This window comes from Pygocentrus nattereri, chromosome 29 (genome assembly GCF_015220715.1).
Source record: "Pygocentrus nattereri isolate fPygNat1 chromosome 29, fPygNat1.pri, whole genome shotgun sequence".
NCBI classification, from domain to species: domain Eukaryota; kingdom Metazoa; phylum Chordata; class Actinopteri; order Characiformes; family Serrasalmidae; genus Pygocentrus; species Pygocentrus nattereri.
This window is the reverse complement of record NC_051239.1, coordinates 21,103,326-21,120,034: the sequence shown is the minus strand read 5'-3', so window position 1 is coordinate 21,120,034 and position 16,709 is coordinate 21,103,326. Positions and strand designations below refer to the sequence as shown.

The 16,709-nt window shown below is 38.9% G+C and overlaps 1 protein-coding gene across 1 annotated transcript; it reads left to right on the top strand.

The window, feature by feature from the left end:
* Positions 1 to 2,959: 2,959 nt before the first annotated feature.
* Positions 2,960 to 9,150, top strand: ndufa4l2a (NDUFA4 mitochondrial complex associated like 2a). The gene is made up of 4 exons (XM_017709508.2): positions 2,960 to 3,118; positions 5,152 to 5,237; positions 5,469 to 5,529; positions 7,450 to 9,150. The coding sequence occupies exons 1-4, from the start codon at positions 3,077 to 3,079 to the stop codon at positions 7,504 to 7,506; spliced, it is 246 nt and encodes an 81-aa protein (XP_017564997.1). The 5' UTR covers positions 2,960 to 3,076; the 3' UTR covers positions 7,507 to 9,150.
* Positions 9,151 to 16,709: the final 7,559 nt, after the last annotated feature.

Here is a 16,709-nt window from a genome sequence, read left to right as displayed (position 1 = left end):
GTCCTTTACTGTTAAAACATTTTACAGCTCCAAACTGGGGAAAAAATGCATTAAATTTCCTAGACTCAGACTGGTACATAATTTCCACATGGGGTAAGATGTCTCCCCCTCCATCCTGTTTTCTCACTTTATCAAATGATGGGAACTCATTTAGTAAATGCCTGTGATCTAATTAATTTTGAAATTTTATCTGAATGACCACATTCCTGGAACTTGTTCCCATGGAAACTTTTTAGGGGTCAGTTGATTTAATTGTTTGTCATTAGATAATGGTGATCTATGCATTTAAGTTGTAAGAAAGGTTATTACAAATATATTGTCACTGTTGGAACAAAACTTTACAGACGAAAGAAAAAACGTTAACTCATAATGGAAGTTGATGTAATGAGATTTTTTCCCCAAGTGATTTTAAAGCATTTGTTTTAATATATTCATCATAAATACACATCATAAAAGATGTGGAATCATAAGAATAGTTCAGCAAAAAATCTAATTTACCTAATTTTTCACTCTTTTCTCACACTGCCAGACGTAATCAATAAGCCATGACTTCCTTAGCTGAGAACAGGAGGCACATGGCTAACATTGCTAACAAACACTAGAACTCAGTAGATACCTAAATAACCCAATTCGCTTCTGTAAAAATACAACCCCAAACCTTCTCTCAACCCTCTCACACCACATCATGGTCATCATTACTGTCGCACAGACTTGCTGATGCAGTTTAGAACAAAGTATTACTTACTGTGAGCTAGCATTGCTGTTGTCGGAACAAAGCCTCTCCGTTTTTGACGTTTTTCAGTTTTTGATATAATTTGAAAATGCCTGTTGCCCTTTACACTGTCTGTAAATTTCATGATGAACGGACTAACAGAAATGACCCAGAATGACTTGTTAGAAAATTCTGGTTCATAGTTAAGTATGATTTTTCCTTCTCCTGTAAAGTTACTACTTTGGAGATATGAGGTTTTCTTCCAACAACAGCGATATATTTCTGTGGTTGCTTTTTATGAGTGTTTATGATGGCTATACAGACCCTGGTGTCTAATGTGCCCACAGTTTTGTTAATTTCTATAGTTTACATTGTCATTGTGCCCTAAACTGCTCTGACAAAGCTACAACCGTAATGAACTCCTGGATGTGGTTTGAGAGAAGCTTTGGTGATGTATTTTTATAGAAACGTTTTGGGTATTTAGTTCTACTGCTTGTAAGCAGTGGTAGCCTTGCTGCTCCAGTTATAAATAAAAAAAAAAAGCAAAATTGGGATGTTCCTTACTGGAGTCTAGATCTCCTGAAAAAGGAAAACAGTGTATGTTTGATTTTTCACTAAACCGTTTCTTTAAGATGTAAATTGTTAGAGATTTTCAGGCTTTTGCTTAATATTACTATTTTATTAAAGCAACAAATCAGAAATATTCAGTAAAACTTCATGACAAATTGGCGCAAAATTCACCAGCAGGACTTCTCACCCCACATTCTCAGCCACTATCAGGGCAGATGTTACTTTTAAAGAATTTTTTTTATCTTTAACATCTTTTTAACAATTCTTTACTGTTCCAGATTATTTCCCCTAAACTGTTGCATATGCATCACTACCCTGTACATACTGAACTCACACAGACATTGTTCTTAAACCCTTATGTAGTGTCACATGACTTTCTCAAAGTAGGCTAATTGTGGTGAAAAAGTTAGATGTTATTTTATTGCATACCATTGTTTTCTTCAGCTAATGCTGTAAAAGCACACACGTATGCGCTTGTGCGAGTTCATTTGGCTTGTGTCCAAGACTTTCTATAATCCACGGCTCTGCTAAACTCTTAAATCCTCACTGGAAAATTTTCTCTGCATGTTGCATTGTGAGAGATTTGGTGTGTTGCCAGCTTCTGGTACAGATACACGTAAACCCTGGTTGTGAAAACAGCAGATTTATGTAAGAGGGTTCTATGAAATAGGAATTTTACAACCACGTGTACATGAATATTTTATAAGCAAAGAGATAACTTGTATGACCAATCAGCAAAGTGAAAACTTTTAACGCTTTTCTCTACTTTGTAGAATGACAGAAAACTGGCTGACACAAAACAAACTTACAATAGAAGCCAATGGGCAGTTTCTGTTTTCTGTACAGCTTTTCTAAGTCCTGGGAAACATGTTGAAATCACTATTAAGGGAAATTGACTGTAGGGTGCATATGGAGCAGATATAGATTAGGTTCAAAAACGCTGAACTATTCCTTTAAGCTTACTAACAGTAACTGTAACCTTGTCACAGCAAGCAGTTATGTAAGGAAAGAAAAGGGGCGGTGCAGGCTGATATCAGACTTTTCTTTGATGAAATGCAAAGTGTCCTTCATCGCACTCAGAATCAGAATAAATTAGCATCTCGCCACTTCTCTGTTCAAGAGGTTTGGACTGCATGCAAGGGCAAAGGATGGAGCTCAAGATTCAAGAAGCAGTGCGTTTAAGTAAGTTGTTCTCAATCACGGCCTGATTCATCTCATCTGCTCATTATTAAAGCCCTTCGTGGGCTGGGTCTGCTGTTAGAGAAGCCAAGCTAAAAACTCAACTACCTCATCAGTATATTAAAAAAAATTAACAGAAAATAATCATTTCATCAACACCACTGTGGTGCTCGCTCTCTCTCTCTCTCTCTCTCTCTCTCTCTCTCTCTCTCTCTCTCTCTCTCTCCCCCTCTCTCTCTCTCTCTCTCCGTCTCTCTCTCTCCGTCTCTCTCTGTCTCCCCCCCCCCTCTCTCTCTCTCTCTCTCTCTCTCTCTCTCCCCCCCTCTCTCTCTCTCCGTCTCTCTCTGTCTCTCCCCCCCCCCCTCTCTCTCTCTCTCTCTCTCTCTCTCCGTCTCTCTCTGTCCCCCCCTCCCTCTCTCTCTCCCTCTCTCTCTCTCTCTCTCCGTCTCTCTCTGTCCCCCCCCCCCCCCCCCCCCCCTCTCTCTCTCTCTCTCTCTCTCTCTCTCTCCCCTCCCTCTCATTCCCTCCTCCAGCAACAGGTTTGCTTTCTCCGTCCAGTGTCCGGGCGCACAGTAAACATCCTCAAAGAAATTCAGGCAGAGATCTTCTGCAGATATGCTCCGAACAATCCGTGATCACGCGAGGAAGCACCCTGGAGTGAGTAACTTTTTTCTAAGATTTACACTGATTTTGTACAGAACTTCGTTTGCAGCTCTTTCAAACACAAAATAAACAATGATTCGTTCATATGCTGTCTTATGTCATTCGTATGCCATTTTCATGCACAGTGTCGGTGCTTCCTTGTTGATTAAGTTGATGCGGCATAAAAAAATTAACAAACAGGCTGACCAGTCTTTTAAAAGTCAGTGCACTCCTCTCATCTCAAATGAGTCCATCCCTGACTTTTACATAAGTAACAATGATTAATGAGGCTAAGCTAGATAGGTATCAAACTCCGCAGTCTGTGCAGCGGTAAAGACGAACACACACAGACTGGAGTCTACATTCAGACTGAACCCATAATATTTACTGCCTGATATGACGGGTTTCTGCCTCCTGCTACTAGAAGAAACACAAAGACTTCACTGTGAGGTTAACTTTGAGCTTGAACTGGAAGACTACAGTCTTCTCTCTGCTCACTCTGCTCTGTTGTTATTTGTTATATTGTTCATGCTGAGCATTAGACCAAATGTCGATGCTCAGCGTGCAAGTAATTCCGTCCGAACTGCGGTTCTATTAGCAGCACTAAAGATCGTAAATTCGGTTCACAAGTTACAGTTTCAACAGTGAGATATTTCACCGCAAATAGCTCCGACTACACACGAAAGACTACAATACCCACAACGCCCTGCGTTCTCAGGGCGAGAAGAGAGGCGAGGACCCCCAGACAAAACCATGGCGGGTTTATGAGAGAGCTGAGAGGAAGGAGACGAAGGTGGCTCTAAAACACAGATTACACGCACACCACACTAAATAAATCCATCGTTTTCTCTAGTCTGAATGCAGAACCATGTTGTAGACCATCTTGCACAAAATTTCCAGACCACTTGCTGGTTTATATGATCGTTAGTCTCAGAATCTTCCTTTAAAAATAACGTTAGTCGCAATTTTATAGTATCAAATAAAATATTTCCAAGTATTTTTCCCATTTATTATCAAAATCGGAACAAAAGTGGAGTGTTCAAATACGATATCGACGAAGGTCTGTTCAGCGAATGGCCTTATTTCAGTTTAAATTCGGTGTTAGAGTCGCAGTTTTAAAAGTAAGATATTTCAACGCAATAAGCTCAGAAAGCCGCACTACCTATGATCCTCTGCGCTCAGTCTACAGCTCAAGAGAATGAGATGGAGGCTGCTCTCAAATCAGACTGTCACAGCAACTCTACACCAAAGTGTTCTCGGGCATTGTTCCCCATTTCTCTTCTAGAACCTGCTTCAAACAAATAAATCTTTCGGTTCTAGTGAAACTGCGTTCAGCACTTGGACAGCGCCCAGTATCAGCGACCAGACAGAAAGAGCAGCCATTTTACAAAACTTCGCCTTTCACACAGACCTGCATGTGCGGCCACTAACGGTCTGTGGGAGATATAGTGCGACCTGACGGCAGAGGCTGTAATCTAACTTAATCTAATCTTCCATAATCTCGTCTAATTACCTCTCTAATTTGGTACCAGAGCCAGATGTTCAGAAGAGGGGGCAGTTCTTAAACACTGTAACAGCCGAGGAACACATTTGTATAACGTTAAGAATCTCTCTCTCTCTCTCTCTCTCTCTCTCTCTCTCTCTCTCTCTCTCTCTCTCTCTCTCTCTCTCTCTCTCTCACTCTCTCTCTCTCTCTCTCTCTCTCTCTCTCTCTCTCTCTCTCTCTCTCTCTCTCTCTCTCTCCCTCCCTCCCTCTCTGTCTCTCTCTCTCTCTGTCTGTCTGTCTCTCTCTCTCTCTCTCTCTCTCTCTCTCTCTCTCTCTCTCTCTCTCTCTCTCTCTCTCTCTCTCTCTCTCTCTCTCTCTCTTTTTTTTTCTCTCTTTCTCTCTCTCTCTCTCTCTCTCTCTCTCTCTCTCTCTCTCTCTCTCTCTCTCTCTCTCTCGCTCTCTCTCCCTCTCTCTCTCTTTCTCTCTCTCCCTCCCTCTCCCTTCCTCCCTCCGTCCCTCTCTCTCTCTCTCTCTCTCTCTCTCTCTCTGTCTCTCTCTCCAGCTCATTCCACAGTTTTTCTTCATATGTCTCGGGATGGGAGGAGCCACAATGTATCTGATTCGTTTAGCCAGGGGACCCCACGTAACGTAAGAGCCACACACTGCAATTCATTCCCATCAGATATATAAATATGAGGAAATATAAAATAGATAAACAGTCCTGAAAGAAAAAGAAATCCAGTGCTATTAGCTTATCAGCAGCTCTTTTGTCCATCTTCACAAAGCGATCCGCTGTTTTGTTCATTCTGTTAAATTCTCTTTTGTCCTGTGGCTCCCTTGATGTGTCGTGACCTGGTTCTCCTGCTCCTAAATCATTAGCTGGAACAAGACCAGCAACCCTGAGCCCTGGAATCAGCTTAGCCCAACTTATCAGTACAAGGTATGTGCGCCAACTGGGGCCTTCACATTAGCCTAGAAACTAACAATAGCCATAGTTCAGAAAAAAAAATAGTAACAATAAAGACGTTGTGCAAGCATCAGAGATTTCACTTACTATACAGTCAAAACAGACAATAGGTACAGTTGATTCATTTTCCAGGGTATTTTTTTGAGAAGATTAGATGTAATGCACTTTTTTCATTTTGGGAAAAGTCAAATGAAAATAAGCAAAAAGGCAAGAGTTTTCAATACTGGTGTTCACAACTTTATTAAAGAAAAAATGGGGCTCTGAACAATGAGCAAGACCTGATAGACCAGTAGAACTGTCACCATCAGAGAAACAGTACATTTATCTTCAGATATAGGAGAAAATCTAGCTCTACTCGTGCTTTTGATATGAAAAAAATAATCCACAAATGTTTCTGTCCATCCTTCCATTCAACGCTGTGAGTCTGAAAGATTGTGTGGCTGTCAAGAGGCCGAACAAATAAGCTGCTTGTGCCCTCAGAATAATGAACTGGCTGGCCCAGATCCCAGACCTTACTACAATTAAACAGGGCTGCTGTGGGACTTGTTTTCAGACTGGGAGTAGCATGTTGCTGACCAGTCAACCCAAAACTCTAACTATGTTTCTCCTGCTACACATACATACGCAGCACTGCTTTTCATCCAAGGAAAGGAGTGGACACACTAAAAACAGATCAATTTAATTATTGAATATTATTTTATTATTAGTTGTTGAGGCTTCTGTATAAATTTTTGTCAAATAAATGTTTTCTGATGCTGAAAAATGGATAACTTGTCTTAATTGCGGCTTTAACCTGAAATTAAATAAATGAACGGTGGTCTCGCCTTTGTACAGTACTGTTTATTTTGAATAGAACTAAAGGAATATTCCAGTGTTTCTCAACATAATCTACTGCATTTGCAGCTTATCATCAGTTACCACAAACAATCATTTCAACAGAAACTGTACTTATAACTTGTAATAAACAGAAAACCAGTTAACTCATTACACACTTATAATAGAAACCAATGTTGAGGCAAAGCTGAAGTATTCCTTTAATGTCAACCCACCGAGTAAGACTAAATTCAGTTGTGTTATCTATCTTTTCTTTCAGTATATGGGCAGGGTTGGGATGTAATGGAGTATTGGGAATATGTATTCAGGATACAGAAACTGAATATCTGTATTCAGTGCAAGTTACATTTTGTAAAGACAGTATTTGGAATATATTTATACTTTTTTAGAATACTTACCCACACACACACACACACACACACACACACACACACACACACATTTTCTAAGCCGCTTCTCCCTCAGGGTCACGGGGGGGTGGGGGGTGCTGGAGCCTACCCCAGCAGTCATTGGGCAGAAGGCAGGATACACCCCGGACAGGTCACCAGTCCATTGCAGGGTTACTTTCCCACTAAATTAAAAATATATATTCCATCTTTAAAAGAAACGGCAGCACTGCTTGTTCATTCAGTATTTTAGAATCAGTGCCTAGCATGTAGCAAACATGCTCGTTAGACAAAGAGGAGCTTAAATAATGACTCTCCTGATGTACCTAAAGCCCGAGTAGACTGATAAACCAATGTGATGGTCATTTATTAATATCAGCATTATTGAGCTTTTTTGAAGGATGATCAAACAAATAATCCTCTCAGTAGTGGACATGTTTGTGAGTGATAAGTTTAGTATCTGTGTTTAACTGGACTCTTACCCAGAGAATTTTTCATGAAATGTATTCTGAATACATTATCTATCTTTTATGTATTGTAATGGAATGCGTTAGTAAATTCATTCATGACAGTGTATTCACTATTCAGCCATCACTATATTTTCAACGTATTTTGCCCAACTCTTTATCTGAGATACAATGGAACTAAGTCTATTTCTGTTTCTCACCCTTAGTTTGTGGCTGTCAATACAGACTACAAGACCCTGAAGAAGGAGGGGCCTGACTTCTAAACCTCCAAATATGCTGGTATTCTTAATTTCTGGTACAACTGTGCGTGCCTCACTGATTTACAGTTAAGCTTGAAACAAAGCTTAACGTAGCAGTGGAGAACATTTACGTTTAATCTGTGTACCTAATGTGAAAGTGTTAGTGTTTGATCCCGCTGGGGTGGGTGAACAGACTGCTACTGCATACAGTTTGGATTGATTGCTGTGCATTATGGTTTTCTAGGACTGATGCTGGAACTTGTGAATGATGAGTGGTTAGTTTTAGATACCTGTAAGAGGACAATGCTTATATTTTGGCCAACATTTGTATGTTTTCCTTGCCAAATAATAACTCCAGGTACAATAAAAAAGGTTTTCAGATCCATCTAAGAATGAACATGGTCTTTATAAAGCAGAATAAAGAGCATATCTGCTTCCAAAAGATGTGAAACCAGAGCTGCACTATGTAAGTGCAATAATAATAATCTGAAATAATCATTTTAAGGTCAGAGATGTTGGGTTAAATTTCACAGGAGTTTTTTTGGATCACATGATATGTCTTTACAAATTGACATCACACCCACATGCTCAAAAAGAATGTTTAGGTCTGAAATGCAAAATTAACACTATACTGATGACAGTAGTAGATCATTCAGACACATCACCACATTTTGACCGAGTTCTTTTTGAATATCTTTGAATCTTTAAAAACGCTCATAATCTTCAGATTCACCTATTCAGGGAAGAGAACTGGTGTAAGAAAATGTTCTTCTGTGAGCTGCAGAACACATTTCCACCAGAGATGTCAAGTCAAATCCCAACATTTTACACAGCGCAGCTTTAATATTTTCTCCAAAACTGTCCAGTATTTTTGTAATATTTAGATTTGTGTAGCCATATGGCCATGACTCAAAATCCTTATCTTAACCATTAGTCCATGATTAAAATGAACACGTATGAGAGTAGCTACACAGAATCAACAAAGCCATAGCTCTGACAAGCTTTGTTCTCTTCAGAGAGCCGTTCAAGCATCTTTTTGTGCACAGAATAGAAGTACAATTCCCTTCGCTGGCAGTAAAGATGTCTGAGGAGAAATTCTGTTTAACAGAATATTTTATTTGCTATACTTAGATATTTGGTATGAATGAAATGTCAAACAGAGCACAAGGCTGTTTTCCAAAATGTCTTGTTTAAGGGTAGATGAAATAGGTATGTCATGCTGAATCTTAAGTATACTTGATAAAATTGTACGTGCAGTGATTTCTGCAAGGACGGAACAGATTGTTTACTAGATGGTCCACTTTCATAAACATGGCCATGTGAACAGGCTATTTAAATACAGTGATAATATCTCACTGATGAGCTGAAAGTACTTCTGGTTAGAGAGAGGAACTGCTGTGCTATTCATGCACCAAGGGGGATCGAACACTAACCATTTGGAAACAAGTTGTTACCAACATGGAGAGTAGATTAAGCGACTTTTTTATTTTATCTAAGTGTTGAACATATGAAACAAGTATATTGAGATATTGTACATTCTCCTTTTTCACTGCTTCTCTCTGGGTTTACCATGCATGTGTATGCACAAATTTTATCCGCTGTCTTCTGTCTCCTGTTGTGGATGTGATAAGGTTCGTCACTCCACCCTAATAAAGTGTAAAGTGCATACATGTTGTTTCTGTGTGAATGTTTTTCTGTACTGTCTTGATTAGAAGTGGCTGTGCGTGTAGCTGGTTATTTCCCTCATGGAAAGTCTAAGGGCAAAGATAAGATCTGTTCATGTCTTTTATCTCTGAGGAACACATGTGTCGTGTGATGATGGATGTGTGTATTTTCTCCTTGTTAGGGCTGACCAGACGGGCAGCTGTATGCTGATGTTACTGGCGAGACGTGACTGTATGTCAGGCACAAAGCATCATTCAGGCTATTGTCTCACAAATGCACACTTAGCTTTTTTTATGTGAAGTAACACTGGCACTGGCATAGAGTCACACGGAGCAATGTTTCAGTCAGAGGTTTAGTTTTCTGCAATGTTTGTTTGAAAGAAAAGCCAGTGAGAGCTTTTTAAAGAGAGAAAATGGGCTGTCAACATTGTTTAAAGACTTACATACAGTGCTCAAAATTAGTCTTGGGACACTCTCTGAATGTAATGTATGCCTTGCTTGTTTAATCATTTCCCAGCTAAAGTTATAATGACCAAGTTTACTAATTGAAACTCTAAATAGTCACTGCAATTAATTGAAAACTTAGAAAAGGTAGTAAAATACTCAAATATTAGTGTCTCCTTTTTTGTAGGTATTCAGTATTTTATTTAGGTTAGTATTGTGTTGCATATTGCCTCTTTTGGATGACAGCTTGAAGTTGAATGCATTGAGAGCATGAGTTTGCAATACCTTTCAGAATGTTATTGATGTTTTGAGTCAGATATGTTGAATGGTGGCTTTGCATGAGTAGTATTCAAGATCTCTGGTTTGACCATGTGCATTTGGAATAAATGTTCCAAACTTTTTTTTCAGTGTAAAGGGAAGTTAGTTGAAGGTTTGCTATTGTGCAGTTGGACCAAACGTATTGATTTGTAAGTGATAATATAGCTCAGATCTTGTATTTGTGACTATGTTAATGCAAAATTTCCATTAAACATTAACAAAAAACAAAAAAACAAATATGGGGGGGGGGTGATCGGACAGTGCTCTTCATATTAGTAGTCTCACTGTCATGAAACCATTAAACAAACATAACCTGCTAAATGTTTGTTTAATAAGACAATTATTGCAGTGAGTCCATTATAAGGCCTACAGTGGTGAGACCACTCTGGCTTATATCATGGAAAACCGAAGTGTTCTGACATTTTTAAACTAAAAGAGTTTGATGTAGTATGTAAACATGTTTAAAGTAAACCCTGAGGACCTTCTAGTGCCTAATGCCTGCTGTGAAAAAATGTCGTAGTTGTAGTTCTTTCACATGACCATAATTTTTTACATGACCATTATTTTATTTCTATATTTAGTTGGAAACAAAAGGGCTCAAAGGGTGAAAAAGTGAAAAATTATCCAAACAATTATTTTTCTATGGTTTCTAAGTACATACAGTTGAGCTAGTTCTGCCATTGGTGAGGACTTCAGGAGCTGAACAAAAGGCCTAATGTGTCAGATTAACCAATAACATAATTAGTAACTGACGGTGGAATCAACCAATCACATGAAAGTATTTTTTCTTGAAAAAAAAAAAAAAACTCTGGGCTTTCTGTAAGTCCTAGACACATCATTGGTTGCAAGTACGAATGTTCGTGCATTTCAATCAGTCGTTAGAAATGGAAAATGACTTTTACTAAAGGAATCATTGTAAAACTCCACACGACCTACAAGATAAAATACATGAATTATATTTTGAAGATATGAAGATAAAACAGATTTTTTTTTACAAGCTTTAAATGTTCATGTTTTATCTAGAATGGGCAAAAAATGTCCATTAGCTTACCACTAACATACTACATGGATGAAATGGGGCACTAGGAGAAATTAGCATTATCATAGAGGTAACATTTTTTTGGGGACATTTTCACAAAGTATTGGATGGCTTTAGAAACTTGTGTTTGTATTCTAATACATCTATTTTTCCACCCTCAAATTTGCTGCTCTCAGTTATGTAAGAGTTCCTCCAGCTGGCAGAAGGTCTGCACAGTTAGTTCAGCCTGCAGGTTGCTGTTCAATGGAGCTTTTTGTTATAAAACTGAAGTCGGTGGAAAAAGTGAGGGGAAAAGAGGAAAACAGGACCTGCGACACCAAGTCAGCTCAACCTTTATGGCTTTTTTCACTGCATGGCCCAGTGGCTTTCACTGAATGCTTCTGAGTGAATGCTGACTATTAAATGAGCAGAAGTTCAATATATGTATTGTATACATAGGTTAATCAATTATATCCCAGTTCATGTCAGCTTGACAACATTTCCTGTTTAAACCAGCCACCAAAGTTGTATGGCCTTCCTTATGGGGTGGGTTATTCACTGTAGAAACTCATTCGTAAAAACAACAAATTATCTTCCATTTTATCTTTTCTAGCTGCAGAATTCAAAGGAAACCACTTCAAGAGGGACTTTGTGTTATGGACAAAGTGGCCTCCCTGGGTTTGCACTGTAAACACATAGGTCGTGAGAAAGGGAAAGAGGGAGCATTGGAGAAAGAAACAGATGTTTATTTCTCCATCAACAGAGTTGAAAGTTTGACTGGTCCAGAGTCTGCTTATAGCTTGACCCTGCTAAGTGAGTGCGCACATAAGTGCATAACATGCATGCACATGTTCAAGCTTAAAGCTGCTATTTCTCATTTTTCCATTCTACCCCTTGTACTATGCTTCTAAGTCTCATTTTTTCTCGCTGCTCTCAAGGAAAGGAAATGCACACAGGAAATGTGCAGAGTTCAGTGTTTACATTGTAATCTCAGAGACTGTGACTGTATTTCGGAATGCAAATCCATTTAAGCTTTGCTCTGTCTGTGACAAATTTTTATGAGCCTATAAGCTTTGTAAGGTGGTGTACAACAGCAATTATTTGGTTAGAGTTTGTGGGCATTGAAAAAATAAAGCTGTCGTGTCCTACATGCACAAAAATGTAAAAAATCCACAAACAGAACTTATAAAACAGCCATTTCCTTTACTTGTTTATTCAGGACCATCTCATTTTGCTTGAGCTTTTTTAAAATGTAGAGAAAGTTGTTTTGTTTTTGTTTTTTTTTGTTTTTTTTAGAAAAGTTTTGTTATGAAACATTGTCTACACATGGCTTCATTTAACTCATTAGAGTGACATGTAATGATAAACATTATGCATACATATTTTCATGCACTGTATATCTAGGCATGTTAGCACACTCTTAAAATCTAAAAATTTAAAAGGTTAAAAGATGTAGAGAACTTGGTGGACTATCAAAACTGTCCCCATCAGATAAACAGTACTGAAAGTTTTCATCTTTGAGACAGGCGACAAAATCAGGTTCTACTCTTGCTTCAGATCTGAAGTAAACACGGTTATTGATTCTATATTATATGTAGTTGTTCAGCTACTGAGTAATTTCCTGTTAAATATATAACTTATTCTTTTTCTATCCCTGAAAAATTAATATCTTAAATAATTGCAGTGATGCCTCTGAATTTCCTACATCATTGCAGATTGATTAATACTAATGATGTCACCAGCACTTTCTAGCTAATGTGTGGTTTTAGAATATTTGTAATTCAAATATTACAGTGACGCATGAACATTTGCTTTTAATTATTTCAATCTATCTTTGGAAATATTTGACAGTTCTGTTTAGAATGTACAAATTACATCTGTATTGAACTGTCCTTCAAATATATGCTGTGTTATGAAACTTGAGTCAACATGGAATGAATGAAGCTGGAGTCAACATGTTTCATAATAACCACCAATGACCCTGATTTAAACATTTTAAAGATTAACAGATTATATTGTTTCATGTTTTTTTTCACTTTCTCCAAAAGTGTGCATACACCTACTCATCCAACCAAAATCAAGGATTATTAATAGAGAACTTGCCGCCCCCTTTGCTACCCTGACTGTCTCTACTCTTCTGAGAAGGCTGTACATTAGATGAAGCTAGTGTTGGAACTTTACTGTGAGGATTTGATTGCCTTCAGCTACATGAGCATTAGTGGGGTCAGGTACTGATGTTGAATGATCAGTCCTGGATCACAAACACCACTCCAGTCAATCCCAAAGACATCAGATACATTTTCAGTCACAGTTAGACTCAATTTGCTTTTAAAGGCATTCTTTTCACCACATGGGCAATAATCATAAGTATAACAAGGCTGGTACCTGGTCAGTCACTGGATGATCAAACCTTCTGCCTTGCCAGTAGTTCAAAGCTTTACAACCAAACCTTTATTTTGAAACTGAACTATAGAACAGGATTTCATACTGTGGGACTAAGCAGAAGGCAAAAGACAGTTAATAGGAAGTCTGCTTGATAACATATTTCACTGAATAACCTTAGAAGACCTCTACAGGCCTCCAGCTTCATCCAGTGTATACAACGCAGTCCAAAGACAAATACAGTCAGGCCAATTGGTCATGCTACATTGCCCCTGGGTGTGAATGTGTGCGTGTTTGTGTAGGTCTGTCTGCCTTGCGATGGACTGGCGGCCATCCAGGGTGTATCCTGTCTTCTACCCGATGACCGCTAGGATAGGCCTCAGTACTTAAATGTGTGTGTACACAGATATGACTGAAGCAAATACATATGGACACCTCAGAAAACACAATCAAAACAATGTCCAAATTCAGGCTGGTCGACCCATTGCACCTTCCAGTGGACCTTTCCCTGTCTAGCACCAATATCCCTAAAATAAAAACAGAATACAATGATTTGCAAATCCTTTTCTACCTATATTCAATTGAATACACTACAAAGACGAGATATTTAATGTTCAAACGGATAAACTTTATTGCTTTTTGCAAATATTCACTCATTTTGAATTTGATGCCTGCAACACGTTCCAAAGAAGTTGGGACAGGGGCGTGTTTCCCACTGTGTTACATCACCTTTCCTTTTACACTCAATAAGTATTTGGGAACTGAGGACACTGATTGTTGAAGCTTTGTAGGTGGGATTCTTTCTCATTCTTGCTTGATGTACAACTTCAGTTGCTCAGCAGTCCGTTGTCATATTTTGCACTTCATAATGCGCCACACATTTTCAATGGGAGACGGTCTGGACTCTTTTACTACAAAGCCACGCTGTTGTAAGACGTGCAGAATGTGGCTTGGCATCGTCTTTCTGAAATAAGCAGGACGTCCCTGAAAAAGACGCTCCTTGGATGGCAGCAGATGTTGCTCCAAAACTTGTATGTACCTTTCAGCATTAATGGTGCCTTCACAGATGTGCAAGTTACCCCTCCCATGGGCACTAACACCCCCCCACACCATCAGAGATGCTGGCTTTTGAACTTTGCACTGATAACAATCCAGACAGTCCTTTTCCTCTTTGGCCCGGAGGACACGACGTTCATGATTTCCAAAAACAGTTTGAAATGTGGACGCGTCACTTTGCGTCAGTCCATCTCAGATGAGCTCGGGCCCAGAGAAGCCGGCGGTGTTTCTGGGTGGTGTTGATATGTGGCTTCGCTTTGCATGGCAGAGTTTTAACTTGCACTTGTAGACGGAGTGACGAACTGTGTTCACTGACAGTGGTTTTCTGAAGTGTTCCTGAGCCCATGTGGGAATATCCCTTACAGAATGATGTCAGTTTTTAATGCAGTGCCGCCTGAGGGATCGAAGGTCACGGGCATTCAATGTTGGTTTTCTGCCTTGCTGCATACTTGCAGAGATTTCTCCAGATTCTCTGAATCTTTTGATGATATAATGGACTGTAGATGATGAAATCCCTAAATTCCTTGCAATTCCATGTTGAGAAACATTGTTCTCAAACTGTTGGACTATTTGCTCACACAGTTGTTCACATCCTTGCCAATGAATCTGTTCACCTGTGGAATGTTCCAAACAGGTGTTTTTTGAGCATTCCTCAACTTTCCCAGTCTTTTGTTGGCCCTGTCCCAACTTATTTGGAAAGTGTTGCAGGCATCAAATTCAAAATGAGTGAATATTTGCAAAAAACAATAAAGTTTATCTTTTTGAACATTAAATATCTCGTCTTTGTAGTATTTTCAATTGAATATAGGTTGAAAAGGATTTGCAAATCAACATCCCAACTTCATTGGAATTGGGGTTGTATATATAAGAGAAGACATAAGAATGCATCACGCTGCAGATCCTCAGCGGCGTCGACTCTCAGTGCAGCGTCTATGTGTTGAATATGGGCATTTTATCACAGCGTCCTTATTCAGAGTCCTCCAGTCCATTCTTATCCAGTCCATATTTGACTGTCTGAATCCCTTCAGCACATGGGGGTCCCTGAACAAGCAACCACCCTGTCAGTGGTCTTCCTCCAGTATCGATTTAGAAAGAAAGAAAACCTGGTGGGCTATATGAAAAAACCACATGGTGGGCTATATGATCCATATAAACACCCTTCGCCATACTTCCAAGGCCAACCCCCTCTGCCAGTTTGCTTCTCACTGGTAGGGGCAGCCCCTTCTGCATTTTGGCTCGCAAAATTCTAAGCCACCATTTTACCAGTCAGTAAATATAAAATAAATTTGCCAACTTCAAAGGAATAAAAAAAATCACACCAAATGATTTCTATTCACAGCAAAACACCTATTTATCACCCAATGCTCACACCATTACACCTCAAATCATCAACCTGTCTCAATATTGAATTTCCAATGCAGCTCAGACCTCAGTTAAACTCAATTAAATAATCATATACCGTTCATTAATTAAATGTATTAATTGCCAAGCCTCTCTTAAATGACTACAAGTAGTATCTTTTATGCACGTAAGCAGATGAATATACTCTATTAACCCCAAATTAAAAAATATTCCTATAATAACCTATAAGTGAAGCAGACTAAATGTATATCAACTATAATAAAAATATGCACATATTTAGAATACAGATAAAGAGGGTTTGTGGATAGACTGCATTGGCCTTGATCTGACTGGGTAGCAGCAGCTGCTCACACTGATGTCAGCAGCCTCGCTCCATGTGACGCTCTGGCCAGTTGTTTCTGCACCCCTTCTTCCTTTTTGCCTCCTCCTCAAGTCTCTCCCACTGTAACAAAGAAAGGAAAAAAAAGACAAGAGTTTAATATCAGATAAACCCACAAAATCCTTTTACCAGCACAATATGATTTGCACACATCAACACATAGGTCATTTTTTGTCTTCTGTACATCAACAATATTGAAATTTTAGTGTATTTTATTCTAATAACATCTTAAACCTGACAAAAGCACATCATCCACAGGCTAAATTATTTAGTACTCTTTTATTATGTTTATTTTTTCTTATCTCTAATTTTAACACATGCGCACACACAAACCTCTACACTGCTCTCCCCACTTTTCCTCAAACAATAACGTCCTCCTTGGAGTTCACAGAACCTTTAAAATCACAAAGTCCTTCATGGGGCTCATACTTGGTTAACCAGAATACGATCCCCTTGGGAGAGGCTCATACGGTTTATCAAAGTCCTCTGTTCTGAGGCTCATATGGTTTTAACAAATCCTAAACTGTCCCCTTCGGAGGCTCACAAAGTTATAACAAAAAGACAATATCTTTTCTATAAAGTACTAAATCTCCTCTTTCAACCA